This window comes from Rana temporaria, chromosome 3 (genome assembly GCF_905171775.1).
Source record: "Rana temporaria chromosome 3, aRanTem1.1, whole genome shotgun sequence".
Taxonomy (NCBI): Eukaryota; Metazoa; Chordata; class Amphibia; order Anura; family Ranidae; genus Rana; species Rana temporaria.
Window position 1 is genome coordinate 211088538 of NC_053491.1, and position 18377 is coordinate 211106914.

At 39.6% G+C, this 18377-nt stretch overlaps 1 protein-coding gene across 2 annotated transcripts in view; it reads left to right on the top strand.

Moving 5' to 3' along the window:
* The window catches only part of LIN7A (lin-7 homolog A, crumbs cell polarity complex component), a 155828-nt gene that overhangs the window by 120031 nt on the left and 17420 nt on the right, over window positions 1-18377 (top strand). For both annotated transcript variants that reach the window (XM_040344204.1, XM_040344205.1), the window contains exon 3: window positions 3617-3688. In XM_040344204.1, coding sequence (XP_040200138.1) covers window positions 3617-3688 — 72 coding nt within the window. The remainder of the gene's footprint in view (window positions 1-3616; window positions 3689-18377) is intronic.

Genomic DNA, 18377 nt, shown 5'->3' on the forward strand with positions numbered 1-18377 from the left:
ATATATATTAGGGCTGTGCGTTAAACGCGATATTAACGGCGTTAACGCAAACCCATGTTAACGCCGTCAATATTTTTGTCGCGCGATTAACGCGGGGGGGCTCGGGGTGGACGTGCAGAGTGTGCAGCGGCGTGGCGCGGCTTACCTTCTCGCTGGATTCACAGGCAAGTTACTCACCTTGTCCCTGGATCCAGCGATGCCACCCCGCTGGCTGTGTGATCGACGATGCCACCCCGCTGTGTGATCGAGCGGGTCCTCCTTGCTTGGCGGGTCCTCCTCGCTTGGCGGGTCCTCCTCGCTCGGCGGGTCCTCCTCGCTCGATTCACAGTGTCTGTGTGCCGCCGATCTCCGTTCCCTGCGACGTTACGACGCACGGGAGCGGAGAACGGCGCCAAATTCCAAAAAGTAAACAAACACAATACACACAGTATACTGTAATCTTATAGATTACAGTACTGTATGTAAAAAATACACGCCCCCCTTGTCCCTAGTGGTCTGCCCAGTGTCCTACATGTACTTTTATAAAATAAAAACTATTCTTTCTGCCTGAAAACTGTAGATTGTCCAAAAGTGTCCCTTTATGTCAAAAATGGTTTTAGATCAGCTAGAAAACAGCGATCATAAATTATAATCACTTGCAGAATTGTGCGATATTTGTGGGGAAATTCGTCATAAATTAGATAGATTAATCGTGAGTTAACTATGACATTAATGCGATTAATCGCGATTAAAAATTTTAATCGTTTGACAGCACTAATATATATATATATATATATATATATATATATATATATATATATATATATATATATAGATAGATATATCTATATCAGTATTTATATTACAGCATACATGCATACATGTGCTACATTGTCATAGTATAATGTTTAGATACTGCACTTTTAGCTTTGTATATAATAATCATAATTTAAAATATCTATTTCTGTATACTTTGTTATCACTGTTTATACATTCTCTGAATTGTTACTAGGTGATGTATTTGCATGCCAGAATATAATATAGCAACATTTCAAATACACAGATAATAGTTTTACCTTAACTCATTTAGAAATAAAAAATGCTGATATTGCATTATATCTTGACAACTTGTACAGGATAAACATGCAGAAACAAAGAAACAAATGGATTATTACATTCTATATGTATCTGCGTTTGCTTGGTTGTAAATATAATTAATTCGATAACTAATAAAGAATTTGTGTAAGAAATATGCCCCAGCCTGCTTGATAAACAGTACACAATATTTAATGACCCTTTATTTTCATCAGGATAATGTTATCAATATGCTACAGAAATTCACCAATTATAATGAAACTGTTACATCAGTAATTAGACAAAATATTGTGCCTAAATAAATAGCAGTAAATCTATTAATAAACACTAATCAGAGGCCAAAACAACTCTGTTTGGGCAAGTTTGAAGCTCATTTGCCATGAAAGCCAAACGGCATCTCTCCAACTGGATTTCTGCCCGCACTTCCTAATTTGAAGCCCTTTCCAAGTTTAGCTAATCAGTTGGAAGCCTGATGCCTAGTTGGTCAACAAACTGAACCTGCTAAGCATTATTTGTGTGTGCAACATCTATTCTTATAATTGGTTCTGCTACTGAGAAATAAAAAATACAGAAAAACTGGTTTTGGAACATAAAAAAACTTTATAAAGCTGTCACCAAATAATAAATTTATATTTCTAATGACTGAGATCAGTTTTAATGTGAAAGAAACTTGGATATGGTTCATGTTTTAACAGTACATGTACAAGAATCCTGCACCAAGACAATATGTCTTTCGGCTTCACGCTGGGAACTCTACTGCGCATACGCAAGGCCCCGCTCCTCTCTCCTATTAGCCCGGTGGCCAGAGGAGAAGGGGGCGGGAGCCCCACAGTGACGTCACGGCTGCGTCACGGCCAAGGCTGGACTCCTGGAAATGGGAAAGGATACCTGTCTGCACTGCCATACTGAACCACCTCCTACTTCCCTTCTTACAGTTACTTAACTAGAATATGTATTCTGTTAAAGCGGAGGTCTGGGAAAAAAAATTAAAATCCAGAAGCTACACATACTGCAGCTGCTGGCTTTTAATAAATGGACACTTACCTGTCCTGCAGTCCCTCGATGTCGGCACCGCAGCTGATGTTTCCATCAGCTGTCGGGTGCTGCCGCCGCCATTGTGGGTAAGGGAACCCGGCAGTGTAGCCTTTCGGCTTCACACCAGGAACCCTACTGCGCATGCGCGAGGGCCCGCTCCTCTCTCTTATTAGCCCGGCGGCCAGGGGAGAAGGGGAAGGGAGCCCCACGGTGATGTCACGCCCGCAGCCGGACTCCTGGAAATGGGAAAGGATACCTGTCAAAGGCTTCTTTTAGTGGTATGTGATTACTGTTTTTTTTATTATATAAATGAAAAAAAAAAAAAAATATATATATATATATATATATATATATATATATATATATATATATATTACTTTCTGCTATAAAACATATGCAATAAAAATGTTTAAAAAAAAATGTCTTCAAAAATTTTGGCCAAAACTTATTCTGCTACATGTCTTTAGTAAAAAAAAAAAAAAAAACATTAAGTTGGCTCAGGCCACTTGGGATAGACCTCGCGCACACCAGCAGAGCACAAAGTTGCCTCTCTTCACCTTCTACTGAGGATTCGCGTGTCCATTGATAGTGTCCCATCGGAAGTGAAATAAGAGATTGCCATTTTGCCGTATCTACTTAGTGGTTAACACTATACCGCTGTGTGTGCAAGCTTTACTGGTCTCCCCCAACCCATTTAAGCTATTGGAACAATTCCACATTGTCTTATATACATACGTATCCCTGAGGAAGCCCCAATGGGCGAAACATGTAGGACCCACTGTATATAACATTATATAAGTCAACCAATGGTGAATTACAATCTCTCATATGATCATGTTTTTTAGCTTTGTCTGTATAAATAATGTATATTATTAAAATTATACTTTTTATATACAAATTTTGTCTTGCTATATGATCTCTGTGGTTCCAGAGCCAATATTTTTGATTCCTTGATAAGTTCTTGGACATACCCAATCTGCATTCGTACAGTCCCATGCCCTATCCCTTAATTGGGAATATATATTCATTTTTCTACCCGGGACGGTAATGCATTTGGCTACCTTTGTTGTTTTTATACGTGCAAGCTCTCTATATATATTTCCTCATTTACCTAATACATATTGTTGACAAAAATGTACACAATGTATAGGTGTTAAAAGTTCTTGTAATGAAAATGTTTAACTTTGAAAGCCAAAAAAGTCATAATAACATGCATATAAAAAAGAAAGAGGGTTTGGCAGCACAAGACTTGGGTGGGTTAAGATGGCAAAAGAAAATGAATTTAGCATCATCTTTTTCAAAATACAATAACACTTTATAATAGAAACCACACATCTTCCTTCCTACTTACAATGCTCCATGTTTGCCAGTGCATAGCTGATACACTTTACTTTTTTTTATGTTTGTAAGCATAGATAGATTCAAGTGAATCAGTAGACACCAATACAGAATAAAGAGAACATACGCTCTTAAAATGATTATATTCTTTGTCTGTTTCCTGTTTCAGGTTTACCAGTACATGCATGAAACTATTCCTATAAATGGCTGTCCAGAATTCCGCGCTCGGGCCACAGCAAAGGTAAGATACTAAGCTCATTGTTATATGCATTAACATAATAGCTAATTAAATATCCAAACTGTATTTATTCAAAGCCCAGCAATATCATATTTGTATGCTTTTCCGGATCCACACCATCAGCAACTCCAATTAATGAAATAACTTGATTTCATATCACAGTCATCAAACTAAAGAAAATCATTATATACCATTGAATAATTGAACTAATTAATAGGTAAAATCGATAATGTAGCAAGAGACGAAACAGACTAACTGTTGAAAATCTGTTGTAAAAGATTTATTTTAGCACTCAAGTTACAGAGTCTATAATAGGCTATCTTTAGTTCATCCACATACAAAAGTATAGATCCAAGAAAAAATTATAATTTGATCAAAAGTAAGAGGATGAGAACAAATTCAAATTATTATCATTCAGATAAGTATGATAAGTTGGCAAGGCTTCTTGTGGACCCTTTTTAATCAAATCATAATCACCACCTGCCATGGATTTGGTGGGTCACGTGTGTTAGCACAGTAAGTGGAAGGTGTTATGCAGAAGGTCCTGATTTTCACAGGACCACCCAATGGTGGTAATGGAAGATCCTGCAGAACAACTCCTATTGTCTGACACCTTAGAATTGCCTGGCTAGGGATAGAGTCGTAGTCACATCAGGCCAAAGCTGGTGGCAGATAAGCCCAATCAAAGGATCAGACAAATAGTCAGGCTGTTTAAAGCCAAAACATACCAAGGGATAAATGAGTAAAGTGAGTTGTCAAAAAACAAGCCAATTTCAAACAAAGAGCAGGGGGGAAAAATGTATATTTTTGCCTGGATCAACTGAAAAACCTTACATGAAAGTGATATTAGTAAATCTTTAAATTATTCAAAGTACCTATCCAAACTTCATCCACATATGACTATGCAGGATGCAGTTCCGATGGCCAAGGGCCTATAACAAAAAAGTGAGAGAATAGAGTTCTCTCAATGAAGACCAAAACAGAACACTGTGGATGGTACAATGAACTTTAATTGTAGAAAAAAAAGAGCAGGTGGCCACGGTAGGGGAATGAGTCACGTAGTCACTTATGCCTCGTATACACGTACGGGATTTCCGACGGGAAAAGTTCCCGTCGGAAATCCAGAGGGGAAAGCCCAGAACCTGATTGGTTCAGTCTTTCCCCTACATGCGGCCGGTTTTCCCGACAGTAAAACTGTGTTGGAGCTTTGCCCGGGAATCCCGGCCGTGTGTATGCTCCATTGCAGTTTATGCTCCATCGCATTGCGTGAACTGGTTCTCCTATTTTTTCCGTTGTAAAAACTGCGAGGAGCATACACACAGCCGGGATTCCCGGCCAAAAGCTCTCCTCACAGTTTTCCCATCAGGAAAACTGATCGTGTGTACGAGGCTTGAGGCATTGTAGTGAGCTAGACCTAAAGTGGACCTGTACTCCAAAAAGTAAAGATTGTAAAGTTATGACCTAGAAATGTTTATTGTGCCTAAGCAGGGCCCTAAAAAAATCATTTTGTCCAAAATTCTTTTAAAAAAAAGCTGTGCATTTTCTGTGCATAGGCACTTCAGAACCTTTTGAGTTGAATAGCCGGATATATGCAGCATAAGATTTTAAGGCACTGTGTGCCTGGGTTTTCTAATTTCACAAGATGTGGAATGAGATGCCACTACTGTGCTGCTCATTGTTCTCTTTGCTTGAAGGAAAGCTGCAGTTCCTTCCATGAATCTGTACTTTCTGAACCTTTCCTGCTGCTTGATTATTGCTCCATCAGTCAACAGGAAAAAAAAATTAGGCATACAAGGGATAGTCCTATTATCCCTTATTAAAACTGTCCTGCTGCTGGCCAATTTTACACTACTGTATCCCCTTCAGTATTTTTCTCCTTGCAGTAAAGCACCAGCCTGCACTCTTTGGTCCGGATTCAGAAAGAACTTATGCCGACGTATCTTCTGATACGCCGCGTAAGTCCACGGATGCGCCGTCGTATCTATGCTCCTTATTCAGCAAACAAGATACGCCTGAATTTTGGCTTCTTACGACCGACGTAAGTCTCCTACGCCGTCGTATCTTGTGCGCATATTTACGCTGGCCACAAGGGGCGCTTCCATTGATTTACGCGTAGAATATGCAAATGACCGAGATTCGCCGATTCACGAACGTACTTGCGCCCGTCGCTGTAATCTACGCAGTTTACGCAAGGCGTACATCCGGCGTAAAGTTATTCCACCTAAATCAGGGGTAAGTCATGCTAGGGTATGGACGACGGAACAGCCGTCGTATTTTACATCGTTTACGTAAGTCGTACGTGAATGGGGCTGGACGTCATAGGCATTGAGCCGTCGTATCTTAGGGAGTATATGTGACGCGATTCGGAGCATGCGCGTCGCATGCGCCATTCGTTCGGCCCTTCATTTACATGGGGTCACGCTTCATTTTAATAGATCACGCCCACCTTCAACCTACTTTGAATTAGGCGGGCTTACGCCGGCCAATTTTCGTTACACCGGCAGTGCAGAGGGATTAGAACGCTTATCAGTTTTTATTGCTGTCTGTGCCCCCATTAAGGAGATTCCCCTTCTCAATATGTCCTGTTTACTATTACTATTAAAAGTGAAAGTACAGTAAACAAAAAATCCAAATTGGGTTGTCTCTAGAAAAATAATAGAGGGGAAGTCTTAGGTCCCAATGGGGACATTAGTTATGGTGACTTGAAGGTCCCCATGGTATTCTCTTAATTTTTAGGGACTTCCTCTCACTTCCTGTTTGGCTAAGTTGACAGGAATTGAAGGGAAATCTCTGCAACGGGACATAGATAATGAAGAAAAAAAAATCTGAGAGGGGTTATAATCCATCCTTGCTCTATCCAAAATGAAAAAAAATTGTGCCTATAGTTCTACTTTAATTCTTGTAATAAATCACCTGCATGCACTCTCTTATCTCTTGTATGTTTTGGCTAATTGTCCCTGAATGAAGCTGTCCTTTCTATTGGCCAAGTTTACAGTGCTGTATCTTCTGAAGCATCTTAAAGGAACACTAAAGGTTCGTTTTTTATTAGATCAATTGATTGCTGTAAGCTAGAGCATTTAAATATCACTTACCTCGTTTTTCCTTTTGACCTCCAAAATACAGTCATCCAGGTTTGAAAATGCCATTTCCTGTCACTCCTCTTCTTGCTTTCCACCAGCATCTGAGCTGTTTTGCATGGTGGAAAGCAGAATGTGCTCACCCCCTCCCTATGACTACAGCCCTGCACATGGCATGGCATCCCTCACAGGCATGGAGGCTAAGCCTAATGAGAACTGTAGTTCCCATTAGGCCGTGATGTAGCAAGAATGAATGCGCACCGCAAACCAGGAAGTCAGTGAGAATAACGATTCAGGAGTGCTGGAGGTGAATAAAACGGCTCGATTTCAACAGGTATCAAACTAGTTATAATGCAAAACATTACTTTTTACTTTATCAGCTACTGTCAGACTTTAATTTAAGAGGAAAATATTTTTGTCTTTACAACCCCTTTAAGGCTGGCCATACATGGTTCCTGCTGAACCAGCTGGGATTAAAATCAAGCAAGTCACAGGGAACTACGGGCCAATTTCTATCTGATGGTGAAAGCAGGGCTATTACTATTTGATGAAACGGTATGTGCCACTGCAAAAGCTACCTTAACCACTTAAGCCCCGGACCTTTAGGCAGCTAAATGCCCAGGCCAGGTTTTGCGATTCGGCACTGCGTCACTTTAACAGACAATTGCGCGGTCGTGCGACGTGGCTCCCAAACAAAATTGACGTCCTTTTTTTCCCACAAATAGAGCTTTCTTTTGGTGGTATTTGATCACCTCTGCGTTTTTTTTTTTTTGCGCTATAAACAAAAATAGAGCGACAATTTTGAAAAATATGCAATATTTTTTACTTTTTTTGTAATAAATATACCCCAAAAACATATATAAAAAATTTTTTCCTTAGTTTAGGCCGATACGTATTCTTCTACCTATTTCTGGTAAAAAAAACCGCAATAAGTGTTTATCGATTGGTTTGCGCAAAATGTATAGCGTTTACAAAATAGGGGATAGTTTTATTGCATTTTTTATTAATTTTTTTTTTTTTACTAATGGCGGCGATCAGCGATTTTTTTTCATGATTGCGACATTATGGCGGACACTTCGGACAATTTTGACACATTTTTGGGACCATTGTCATTTTCACAGCAAAAATGCATTTAAATTGCATTGTTTATTGTGAAAATGACAGTTGCAGTTTGGGAGTTAACCACAGGGGGCGCTGAAGGAGTTATGTTTCACCTAGTGTGTGTTTACAACTGTAGGGGGGTGTGGCTGTAGGTCTGACGTCATCAATCGTGTCTCCCTATAAAAGGGATCACACGATCGATGCAGCCGCCACAGTGAAGCACGGGGAAGCCGTGTTTACATATGGCTCTCCCCGTTCTTCAGCTCCGGGGAGCGATCGCGAGGGGGCGGCTAGAAACAAATAGCTGCGCCCTCGTCCCGGATCACTCCCCACGGGTTTCCGACCACCGCATATACCGGGGGTGGGGGTCCCGATCGGACCCCTGACCCGCGGAAAGGCAGGGATGTACGGGTACGCACATATGCCTGTACGTGCCATTCTGTGGACGTACATATACATGCGGCGGTCGTTAAGCGGTTAAAAAATACCCTCACCTTGTAACATTATAAATACCTTTTTTTTCTATTTAGTGATCACATAAAAGCTAGGCATACAAGGGATAACACTATTATCCTTGATTAAAACTGTCCTGCTGGTGGCCAATTTTACACTACTGTATCCCCTTCAGTATCTTACTTCTTACAGTAAAGTACCAGCCTGCGCTCTTTGTCTCTAGTAAATTGGGGCCTAACATAGCTCATTAAAATGAGCTGGAGAAGGAGAAACAGCAGTACACTGATCATGAATGGCTTTGTGTATGTGAGGTGGGGGGGGTGTGGCCGCAGCACAAGCCTGATCATTGGATTAACGCCCAGCACAGCTACATAACTAAAATGATATGACATTTTGCGCCACAGATCAGAAACAGGTGTAGCAGCAGTTGCTATAACCCTTTAAGGATAGTCATGAGAAACAACTGGGCAAACATGCTTATTTAACTTAGACCTTATTGTATGTTACTCAGATAAAATACAAATTATGCAAATCTGAAAAAAACTCCTCATCGGATGATATCAACAAATGTATCAATATAAATGAAAACAAATTTTTCCCCATAAAGTGTAATTATTTGAAACAAAAGTCAAAGATTATGTTAACACTATAAAGTGCAAACAATAAATATGTGTATTAGTCAATTCCTCAGTAGAATTAAGTATTAATCCAAATTTGTCAATGAAGAAAAAGTTCATCAATAAAGAAAGTTCATAAAAGTGCAAAAGAATGTGCAAAAAAGTAAAAAAAAAATGCATTTTTTTATAACTTCTGATTACCAATTATAGAAAAAAGTGCAAAAAGTCTTATATAGTGCAATAGGTTTGTACAATAAGGAATGAAAAGGTTATGCAACCAGTGTCCTTCACCACCACAAGGAATCGGGTACTCACCCAAAAAAAAATTATATAAAAAAAACTGGTGGTAGCAAACACAGTCCAATCAACATCTGATGAAATTGTTCTCAATCTGCATTCACATAGTCTAATGTGGGATTCCACTTAACACCAATTTGGATCAATCACATTCATCATAAAGAAAGAGAGGGATGATGACCCATAATCAATGTATAATCAATATCATAATCTATGGTGTCATTCCTGACACTGGGATCAAACGCTCAAGTAATTGTGTAACACTCAGGCCCCGTACACACGACCAGTTTCCTCGGCAGAATTCAGCTTCCGACCGAGTTTCTGGCTGAATTCTGCCGAGGAAACTGGTCGTGTGTACACTTTCGGCCGAGAAAGCCGACGAGGACCTCGGCGAGGAAATAGAGAACATGTTCTCTATTTCCTCATTGTTCTATGGGAGCTCTCGTCCCGCCGAGCTCCTCGGCGGCTTCAGTGCTGAACTGGCCGAGGAACTCGATGTGTTTGGCACGTCGAGTTCCTCGGCCGTGTGTACGAGGCCTCAGGCTGCAGGTGGGGTGTGCTAGTGCAGGATGACATCACTCATTGGCTCCGCCCTATGCGCTCGCTTCTTCTGCATATGCTTTAAGGTTTGCCCAAGCATGTTATTTAAAGGATTTGTGAATTTTTAATGTTGCCCTGGAAGCAACACAAAAAAACCTTCTCCCCTCTGTACTGTATTGTTTAAGATTGTTTTCCCGTACCGATACATGTCCTGGCAGTCCAGTAGAGTCCAGCTTTTTTTTTTTTTTTTTTACAGTAGTTTGTTTATTAGCCCTAAACATTGAAAAACGTAAAATTTAACCCCCGTAGACTTTAGTGAATGCTGTCATATAGGATCCTTAAAAAAAATAGGCTAGTCTGTAAAGAGACAGGATAATATGTTTGAGTGAGATGTAGTAAGCCTGGAAATAATAAGGTGGTCTGAGGTCTACATTCTGACACAATAAAGATTGTAATACTATATTCTTCTACAATAAGTTTTTTTTAGAAAAGAGTATTAATTGTAGAAGTCTGTTAAAAGTATAGTTACGTTTCAATTGTAGAGGTTGCTATGATTAAGCATGATTGACACAACAGTATAGACCTAATGGGACCTTGGAACTATTCAAATGAATATATGTTTCTGATTCATAAAGAAAAATCTGTATAGAGACATTTTGAATAAACGGAGATGGTTTCAATGTTAAGAACACAATTAGAAAATATTTTAACAGGCTGCACAATCCAGTAGTTCTGCCTTTTCAAGTAGAATTCATAATAATCATAAGAAATTAATGTTGAGAAGCTTTTTGCATCAGAAGACTGTGCAGAAATATAGTGTATGACAGAGTTTGACTATAAATCCCACACTGAAAGCTATAATTGGCAATTTATGAAGTGATACATTTGCAATTATCTTAAATAACATGAAGGCAGGACAAACGTTCATTGCCTGTTAATAAGGTATATTTTAATGTCATTGAATGTAAGTTTCCAGAGTCCCACTGGCATACTTTCTTTTTCTATAGTTTTCAAAAGCATTTTAATAAAAGTCTAGAATTTATTTTCACAGAAAATTTCACTCAATTACTAGTAAGGAACAGGTTCGGTACTGCCTTTGTTGGAAAAGACTCTATTATCTTACATTTTGCATACATCTTCTCATTTCTTTGTTAATCTCGTACAGTAGCAGCACGGGAGCTCATTCAAAGTAGTCTAGTTTTGTTCTGTGGTTTAAAAAAAAAATGATTGAATGGAAATGAGAAATTGATCTGCTTTAAAAGATAAATGTACTTTTAAAACATTTTAGATTTTTTAATAGACAAGCAAATCAATCAAATTTGCAAATGTAACATTTCCCTTTCTACTGCTGCTTTTAGTGAGTTGGACACGTCCTACCGGTTCAAATTGTAAGCGTGCTTCTTGCTTCTTTGTGAGCATGTTTTTGCAATTATAACTTACTGACAAGACCATTGGTGGTCAGATCTAGGTTTCCTCCTATTCTTAGCAATTAGCATGACCTTAAAAGAAGAAATGTAAAATGATTAAAACGTGGTTACTTGGAATGTTGCTGATAGAAAGCCTTTTAAGTAAATGAAGGTTGCTTTCAGGGCAGCCATCAGGAATTATGGGGCCCCTTACACAGCTTCAGGCATGGGCCCCCTGGAGCAGAGAAGCGGGGTGGGGGGCTGCCGCAAATTGAGAAGCGGGGGGGCCCTTTACAAAAAAAAAGGAAGAAATAAAGAAAAATATATATAAAAAAGGGGGGGGGGTAGCCATCCGGGGCCCTGGGGACCTCTGAGCCCTTTAATAATAATAATAAAAAAAAATATATATATATATATATATATATATAAAATGTATAAAAAAAAGGGGGTTGCCTCTAGGCCCTTTAAAAAGAATTATATATATATATATATATATATATATATATATATATATATATATATATATATATATATATATATATATAATAAATAAAAAAATATATTTTTTTATAAAAAAAGGGGGGTTGTCATCCAGGGCCCTGGGGAACTCCGGGCCCCCCGTACCCCTAATATATATATATATATATATATATATATATATATATATATATATTAGAATTTTTATTTTTATTTTATAAAAATAAATAAAAAAAGGGTGGGTTGCCATCCGGGGCCCTGGGGGCCTTCGGGCCCCTGGGGACCTCCGGACCTCAAAAAAATAAATTGGCCCTTTAATAAAAAATTAAATAGAAATATATTTAAAAAATATATTTTTTTTTATAAAAAAATAAATAAAAAAAGGGGAGTTGCCATCTGGGGCCTTGTGGGCCTCCGGGCCCCTGGGGACCTCTGGAACCCTAATTTTTTTTTTTTAAAGAGGGTTGCCATCCGGGCCCCTTACAGGTGTACTGCCTGTACCCCACTGATGGCGGCCCTGGTTGCTTTCTTAATACTGTTGGTGTGTTGGCTTCACCTTCATTTATATTAGTATATGTGGTGCCTACACTGAAGTGTGATTTCCTAGTTGCCCTGAGGTTTGTTTGGTAAGTACTTGATAAGACCTCACAACAAGGTAACTGGTCATTTTAGGATTTCTACTCCTGGAAGAGGAACACAGCAAGGGACACATGATGTGACCAAAGCTGCAAGAACAAGTTACTGTTACCCTCTAAACTAGCTCTTAATATAGCCAGGGCTTTTTTTCAGGTGGAACTTGGAGGAACTCAGTTCCACCACTTCTGGTGCCTGCTCACCACAATCCAGTTTCTGTGTTTACAAGTGATAGCTTTGCACTATGTGTGTAATACAATCATGATATTTGATGTCCCTTTAAGACCCTCCTACTGTTCATGAAATTTTACTGACCACACCCATTATTTGATGTGAGGGAGGAGGGGAGGAGTTTTTGGGGGAGGAGGGGTCGCGGTTTAGTTCCAGCACCAATTGTTTGAGACAAAAAGCCCTGAATATAGCCCATTTAATATTGTTACTGTAACTGTTATGCAACACCTCAATCCTATATGAGTTTTTTGCCAGTGCTGGCTTTATTTATTTTTTATATTAACCTCTTGCCGACCGCGCTATAGCAAAAATACTGCTACAGCGCGGTCGAGTTACTGTGACAGGACGTCCCTGGGACGTCCTCGTGCACTTCCGCGTTTGCGCGTCCCCTAGGGCGCGCTCGCGGAAGTGTCCGTGCTCGCCGGGTCTAGAAGACCCGGCGCATCACGGATCACGGTAAATTGCCGCTGATAGCGGCCGTTTACCACGTGATCGCTCCGTCAAATGACGGAGCGATCACTTGTCAACAAACCGGCGTCATTTGATGATGCCGGTTCCTCCCTCCCCTCTCTGTACCGTTCGGTACAGTGCGAGAGGAGAGGGGGGGAGCGCGGGGTGTCAGCACTGCTGTGGCTGGACAACTGCAGTCACAGATCCATCCCAGCTCAGCTATCCCTGCGCAATACTCTGCAAATACCCCATGCTCTGGCAATACCCCCCATGCTCTGGCAATACCCCCCATACTCTGGCAATACCCCCCATACTCTGGCAATACCCCTCATACTCTGGCAATACCCCCCAAACTCTGGCAATACCCCCCATACTCTGGCAATACCCCTCATACTCTGGCAATACCCCCCATACTCTGGCAATACCCCCCATACTCTGGCAATACCCCCCATACTCTGGCAATACCCCCCATACTCTGCAATACCTCATACTCTGCAATACCCTGCAATACCCCAATACTCTGCAATACCCCAATACTCTGCAATACCCCAATACTCTGCAATACCGCAATACCCCGCAATACTCCAATACCCCGCAATACCCCAATACTCCCCAATACTCCGCAATACCCCAATACTCCGCAATACCCCAATACTCCGCAATACCCCAATAATCCGCAATACCCCAATACTCTGCATATATAATGTTTTGGGGTTCTATGTAATTGTAAGAATTGGTCTGGGTGTTCCAGAACGCCTGATGGCGCTCCCTGCATGTTGGGCCTCTCTATGTGGCCACGCCGTGTAAAAGTCGCACACATGGGGTATCGCCATACTCGGGAGGAATAGCAGAATGTGTTTTGGGGTGTAATTCGTGGTAAGCATGTGCTGTGTGTGAGAAATAACCTGCGAATATGACAGAAACAAGTTTTTTTTGGTTTTTTTTTACAGAATTTTCTGTCGTTTTTCTTTTATAGCGCAAAAAATAAAAACCGCAGAGGTGATGAAATACCACCAAAAGAAAGCTCTATTTGTGTGAAAAAAGGACAAAAATTTCAAATGGGTACAATGTTGTATGACTGAGTTATTGTCATTTAAATTGTGAGAGCACCGAAAGCTGAAAATTGGTCTGGTTAGGAAGGGGGTTTAAGTGCCCAGTGGTCAAGAGGTTAAAAGTGTTATATCAGATTTTTTTTATCTTTCTGGAATTCTGATTTCTTATCTAAAGGAGTTATTCATACTAAACATTTTGCATGCTGATTCTCTTTTACTTATTTACTGGTCCTGGTTATTTGATTAGCGCAACCATGTATTGGTCTTACAGTATTGGATTTTCCTTTTTATTGCCATTTTATATTGACATTTTTAACATTTATTCCTTATTATATTTCTTATTGTGGCTCTGGAATTTTTTACCATATATTTATTAGCCTTGGCCATTGTTTTATACATATGAGTCACTTTATGGTTAATATTGCCACATAAGGGGTTTTTTACATTGGATTATTCATTTTAATTTTATTTTATTGTGGCTTTATATCTCCCCACCACATATATTTTAGCCTTGATCAGGGTTTTTACACTTATGAATTATTTCATAAATTAGTAAAAGATTGCCTACCTGGGTTCCGCACTGCCTTTTTTCTTATTATGTTCTGTCTCTCTGAATATAATTGGATTAATCTAAATGTTCAGCACGACAATGAGGTGGATGGCTGGGCATTTGAAATATGCACCTTACATTTCCAGCAGGTGGCGACATTTAACAGTCCACCTATATCTTACTTATACTATTCCTTCCTCCTACCACTAGAGGGAGCACTTAACTCAGAGGATCGCTGTGTCTGAATTATGTGTTTTTTTATATATATTCATATTTTATCTAACATCACTGTAGAAACACTATATGTCTAGATTGATCGCAATGATGTAGATGTACTTTTATTTTATGATTGCTATCTAATTGCATAGCTCTTTACTTGTGATGCCGGCGCTATAAAAATCATGTCCACACCAGCTGCCCTCTATCCTATGATTAAGCGACGTAGGGCTGTCGCGATACGCGTGAGGAGGACACAGAGGGCTTGCTGGTGAAGTCACCTGCTTTGCGGCCGCAGAGCGGTGACACTCGATTGTACACACGCTGTTTAACACAGCAATGTTTGTGAGTGTATTCGTTTTTCTTTATTAAACTGATATCCTGTGGTTTTATGCTATGGAGGCATTCCTGTGTTTCTTTTTGAGAGCCTGAATGGGGAGGAGTGTGAGCCGTCTTTGGATCCTGGATTGTATTTATGTGACTGCAGAGCAGCTCCTGTTACAGGCTTGGTAAAAGCCTCAAGAAGGTAAGAGGCTGGTAAAAATAATCCCCACACTGAGGAAAATCGGGCTGGTTTGATTCACAGACATATGAGCACAATGTAACAAGTCTTCATTGAATGAGCACAATGTAACAAGTCTTCACTGAATTAACCACTGATCATCTGAATTGTTGAATGGAGCACAGATGCACTTTGCACTTTGGACTTTATTTTTAATATTTCATTATCACTTGATTGTGCACTGGATATAGTTTTATTCACTATCACTAATCCTGCAGTGATATTGTACTATCTGTTTTTGGACTATTATTTATGATTTTTTTATTTTATATTTTATTTTATTTTTTATTTTATTATTATATTATTATATCTTTTTCATTGCACAGAAAAACAACAGTTTTATGATTGAACCGTTTAGGTTTTTAGGACACTTGCATTTTTGGACTTCTTTTCAGTTGTTGCTTTTTCCTGCATGTGTTTGCTAATTAGTAATTAACCACTACTTTCCAGGAGAGCTGGAGCTTTCATTCACTGCTATTATTGTTTTAATTATTAGCACTTTGCACTTGTTTTTCATCAAGCACTTTAAGGATTTATGACACATATTTTTTAAAAAAGGATTATTATCCCATGTACACTGTGCGGCCAGTCAGGCACTTTTATCCATTGGATTTCATTATTTATTCACTCGCAGTTCCTTCCACATCTAATTATTGATGTTGGATGGTATTCTTTGGGCATAGACCTCGAGTGTTACACATTTTTACCCCAGTAGAGGACGGACTCACTCTCATACTTTAGGAATCATTGTTTAGAATATTTTATTGTTTTAAATTATTGTCGGTTTTTAGTATTTGCAAGCGCCACTACATCCCCCTGTCTATCATATGCTGTCAGTGCGTGAGCACTATTAGTTGTGGCTGCTGCTTGATTGTAACTTTTAATTTATTTGTACCACTATATATATTTTTTCCCGGGTTAGGCTGGTTTGCGCATTAGTTCCCCCCTTGTTTTATACTGATTATTAGATCTACACTACTTGTGCAGCAAACCATGGAAGTATTTAGATTCCTTGAAAATAGGGAAATTGATATGGAAAATATCTTTGAGAAACCAGAGGAAAACCCAGCAGGGAATATTGAAAACAGCTTTAGAAAAATGGGTCATCTGATGGAGAAAAAAATCAATGCCTGGTGGGATATTGCAACCCATGAGAAGTACATCAAGGATAGATTGATCCCAAGGAGATTAAGGTGGGATGTACCCATTAATGATGGCCTAACCGATAAGGAATCCACTGATGAGTGGTTTCAGTTTTTTAATGACAAAGGTCTTGAATTGTTGGCATTACTGATAAAAAGAAAACAACGTAAAATTAGAACAATTGATCGAAACGTTACCGAATTAAAAACAAATCTAGAAGGCAGTAAAGAACTTCCCGAATTTATAGCCCTATCTAAACAGTTACAGAGAGATATGGAGCAAAAGGACAAGGAGACAGTTGCAAGGAAAAAAAGAAAATACCAGAGAGATATGAAAGATTATGAAGATGATCTGGTATTTAAATGGCAGAATAAACTAGAAGAATCAGGGATTGCATCAAATAGGAGTTCACCTGAACTGGATATGAGGCAAAATGCTAGCAGTGAAAACACAACAAGTCAGAACACTAACACTACGGGAACACATCAAGGGGTAAACACCCCGAACCAAAAACCCAGAAAAAATGGGAACAACAATGGTTGGAAACCTTTCTGGAAAAAGAACTGGCAAAACCCCAATACCTATGTTGCCCCTAGACCACACCAACAGATGCCATATAGGGGAAGATCACGGACACCACCATGGAGAAATCAAGCTTACCAAGAAGGTAATTACTATGAGAACCCTAGAAGAGAAGGAAACTATTATCAACAGGAAGACAGACGAATGTATGAAAATTCATATAACGTACCTGTATATAATCATTATGACCATTTGCGACGAGATGATGGTGGAGGAGGAAGAACACCAAGACATTATGAAAATAGGAGAACACCAAATCGGCACTATTCTCATGGAAGAGAAAATAGAAACGGATCACCAAGGCGTTTTTTAGAGCAGAGACGCCAAGAATCCCCCAGGCGTCATCGGGAGAATGGGGTGCAGAATTCGAGGAATTGGAGTCCGGAACCCAGACCAGGCGAAACAAGGAAAGGAGATCACAGGAACCAGGATGCTCAGAGGAATCGGGACAGAGAAGAGAGGACGAGAGCAACACCAGGAAGGACCCAAGAAAATCAATCTGGAGGACACGGAAATCAAAGAGAGGATGCAGGGCGGGAGCAAAGAAGCAGAAGAAGAAGAGACCAATAGGAGAAGGAATCATCAATATCAGCGGAGTAGAATTAACTAAGGAGGAAATCAAAGTACTGGATAAAGGCCTGAAATATGCCCCAAAGAAAAACTTCAATAAGTTTGATGCATATGTGGACATTAATAAATTTGCAAGAAGTCTCCACATAAAGAAATATATGATGAATAAACCTGGAGAAGGTATAACCAGAAATATTACTGAAGAAACAGATGTTGTATACAGCAATCTTAGAAATAAATCAGTTTTCAAGCCGCCCATAAGTAATGATGGACATATTGAAGCCTTCAGACGGATGGTACTAAAAGACTTGTATGACATGAAAATCAAGAGAATATCTGATCCAGGGGACATTAAGAATGGCATACGAAAATTAGAAGAAAGAAATGATGTAGTTGTAAGACCAGCCGATAAGGGGGGGGCTATTGTTGTCCAGTCCAAAGTGGCCTACAAAAAGGAGATTGATCGCCAATTGAGTGATAACACAACATATTTAAAACTGCCAGGGAACCCCATAATCAGGTATAAAGATGATCTAGCGAAACTTGTAGAAAGAGGGACCAAGAAAGACCTACTAAACAAGAAAGAAGCGAAATATTTACAACCTGTAGGATGCAAAATCCCAGTTCTGTACACACTCCCAAAAATACACAAATCAAGAGATGAACCTCCAGGAAGACCCATTGTGAATGGAATAAATTCCGTAGGTGCGAGAATAGGAGAATACATAGACTGGT